At 44.4% G+C, this 3245-nt stretch overlaps 1 protein-coding gene across 1 annotated transcript in view; it reads right to left on the bottom strand.

Moving 5' to 3' along the window:
* Nucleotides 1–562: 562 nt before the first annotated feature.
* The window catches only part of LPAR3 (lysophosphatidic acid receptor 3), a 99489-nt gene continuing 96806 nt past the window's right edge, over nucleotides 563–3245 (bottom strand). Inside the window, exon 3 of the mRNA XM_030886114.2 lies at nucleotides 563–1236. Within this exon, the coding sequence (XP_030741974.1) occupies nucleotides 905–1236 (332 nt within the window). The 3' untranslated portion in view covers nucleotides 563–904. The remainder of the gene's footprint in view (nucleotides 1237–3245) is intronic.

The raw sequence follows: 3245 nt of genomic DNA, 5'->3' as shown, positions 1-3245 counted from the left end.
TTTAAGGCACAGCAGGGCACTTCAACATCTACAGTCTAGAAGTGGAAAGTGACTTTGTTAACGCCTCAGCTGCTGAACTCAAGATTAGAGGTTCTACTCCATCCACATGTGCCTTGGAAGAAAGGTCTGGTGATCCAATTCCAAAGTCTGCCACTGAAATCTCTGTGGAGCACAATTCTACTTTGCCACACATGGGGTCACCCTGAGTTGGCATCAACTCTTTGTCTTTTGTTTTGTCCTTGATGTCTTTAAATTTAAAAAAAATCTAATTGTATAAATACACATCTGCATATATACACATACAGAGGGCCGTACTTAAGGCCTTTCTGATTTCAAAAAAGGCTTTCTGACAGCTAACGGCTTTACTAGTTTAAGTGTTTGCTACTCAGAACGTCCTTTCCTTTTCGAATCTGGCTTCCTTTGGAGCCCTCACTCACCTGTTAGTCTTAGGTGCCTGTCTGGCATCAAACTAGCGGTCTGTCATTTCTAGGAGGGAAAAATATCGGTGAAGCACTGTTACAATTTTCAAACGCATGCAGAGAAAACAGCTGCAGAAAGTGGCTCAAGTAGCATTATTATTTAATTTGGGCCTAAGCCCTTGAATAGCATCCTTGGCTTTGAGACACAGCAAAGGGCTACCAGAGCACGGGGTGCGGGGTGGGGCAGGAAGCACGGTGGGGGGCGGATAGATGTTCGTACACACAGGAACAAGCAGGCTCCACCCCCTTTCTCTACATTGTTCCATTATGTCCTCTTTATTGCCCGTGTTTTCAACTAAGTTTTTTGTTTTTTTTTAATCTAGCAATGATTGGTTCAAACCTCAAATAACACTGCACACGGGCTTTGTGGGGGACAAGTAGCCATTCTTAATAGAGGCCTGGGTGGGCCGAGGTTGTGTCCACGCCTAGGAAGCGTCCTTGCAGACGGGGCCTTGGCTGAGACTGTCTTCCATGTACTGGCTGCCCGTGTCGCTCCGGCTGAGGGCCCCGGACGGGATGTGGGAGGAGCGACTCTCGGGGTTGGCGCTATTCTCCTGAGAGAAGCAGCAGATCATCTTCTTCATGGTGTTGTACATGTCCTCGTCCTTGTACGAGTAGATGATGGGGTTCATGACCGAGTTGAGCAGCGCCAGGAGCAGGAACCAGCGCTTCACGTGCTGCACGCTGCACTGCCTGCAGTTCAGGCCGTCAAGCAGCAGCACCACCAGGCCCGGTGTCCAGCACACGACAAATGCCCCTGGAGGAAGAGGAAGAGAAACAACAGGTGCTGAGCCCCAGTTATCATTTTTTTAGGGACTGCTCCATCCCCATCTCCTCTGTGCCCCCACTCTTACCCCCTCCAGGCATTGACATCAAGGGATACATGAGGATTTGTTTTGACAACTGCAAAGCAAATTTCATCTGTGAGCCGGGGACCTGGGTGTGTTAGAGGCTCGCAGCTGCTGGGAGGAGCCTCCTGGATGAACATGGGAAGGCCATGTTTTATTTCACTTTCTTATCTGCATACTCGGGTATCTTATAACTACGCCCACCTCCAAGAAAACCACAACCCCCCAAACAAAATACGGACTGCCATCAAATGGATTCCCACTCACAGAGCCCCTATAGGATAGGGTAAGGCCATCTGGCTTTGCGGGTTTCCAAGACTGGCGCTCTTTCCAGGGGTAGAAAGCCTCCTCTTTCTCTCCCGGAGCATCTAGTGGTTTCTGAATTGCTGACCTTGGAGCTAGAGCTCCGCATCTTATAAGACTGGCATTCGCCTCCTGCTTCCTAAGCATTAGGAGTCTCTGGGTGATGCAAACGGTGAACATGCTCGGCGGCTACCTGATGGGTTAGTGGATGGAGTTCACTCAGAGGTCCTTGACAGAAAGGACTGGTAGTGTATTTCCCAATGGGCGTTACCAGAAAGTTTTAAAAACACTGATAGAGAGGGAAGCTCCAGCGGGCTGCATTCCCTTAACACTCATACCCTTGCTCTCCATGCTCATCCCAAGAGGGGGTGACTATGTTGTCAAAAGAGAACCAAACAAAACTGACTTCAAACGCTGTGGTTTCTGACTTTGATGTAAAGAATCCTTTCTGTATGAGACGGCATGATTCCAAAAACCCTGGTGGAAGTGTTTCAAGGTCCTTGTGTTGATGAGAACCGAAACCAAACCAAACCCACGGCCACCGACTTGATTCTGACTCAGAGCGAGTCTATATACTTGGGTTTCTGAGACTGTAAGTCTTTACAAGAACACACAACCTCATCTTTCTCTCCAGGAGCAGATGGTGGGTTTGAACTGCAGACCTTGTGGTTAGTAGTCCACTGCTAACCCAATCAGCAGAGCTGCTTATGTTTATAGGAAGAACAGGATAGAATATGGGCTCTGGCCTTTGTTAAATACACATGCCAAAGTTTAATAAAGTATACAAGCGGTGGAAGGGGGAAATGGGAAAAAACAAAAAAGATCAATATAAAAGAAAGCAATACGAGAAGCAGAAAAAGTAGGAAATATGAAGAACAAAGTAAGATACTGAAATTAATTCAACTATATCAATAATCAAAATCAATGTAGCTTGTGCTCTACTGCAAACATTGGTTAATCAGATATTTAATGTTATATCCATAAGTTGTAAAATCATAAGAAAAAGCAAGAAAATTATTAATGCAAAATTTATGATAATGGTTATCTTTAGAGGGGACAGAGGGCCACTCAAGTAGGAGATTTTTAAAGTGGGTAATTTTCTATTTCTTCATTTGAGTGGCAAATACACATATTAATTTCATCTTTTTGTTTTCTTTACACACTATGTATCTTATAAAATTTTGTTTGACTTATAAGCAAGTAAAGCAGTAATGTTACTAGAGTTCCAGTTCATGCATGGGTGGGTTTATTACAAACAAAATGTACTTAAACATGCCTCTGTGACCCGTGCATGACTGCAGACCAGTTTTCTTGATGATACATTTATCTTAGTCTGAGTAAGGTGCCTTCCACAAGGAGAACCAATCAAAACAGTTGCTTACACGAGGATCTACTGTGCCAATTAAATTCATGACAGAGAGGTCAGTGTGGAAAGGTTTGGCAACTCTTTGAGATTCCAAAGGGGAAATTTTGATAGATTTTTTTTCCCTCAAAGGACACAGGACAATCACAGGAGCTACAAGGAAGAAGTTTTAAGAAAATTAAAAACTGCATTGTTGAGGAAAAGCCCAGAAAAGCTGAATTGAGGAGTTTTTTCCCTTTTTTTTTTTTTTTT

Source organism: Echinops telfairi, unplaced genomic scaffold, assembly GCF_000313985.2.
Source record: "Echinops telfairi isolate 266 unplaced genomic scaffold, ASM31398v2 ScPeMD7_443;HRSCAF=831, whole genome shotgun sequence".
NCBI classification, from domain to species: domain Eukaryota; kingdom Metazoa; phylum Chordata; class Mammalia; order Afrosoricida; family Tenrecidae; genus Echinops; species Echinops telfairi.
This window is presented reverse-complemented; position numbering and strand designations above follow the sequence as displayed.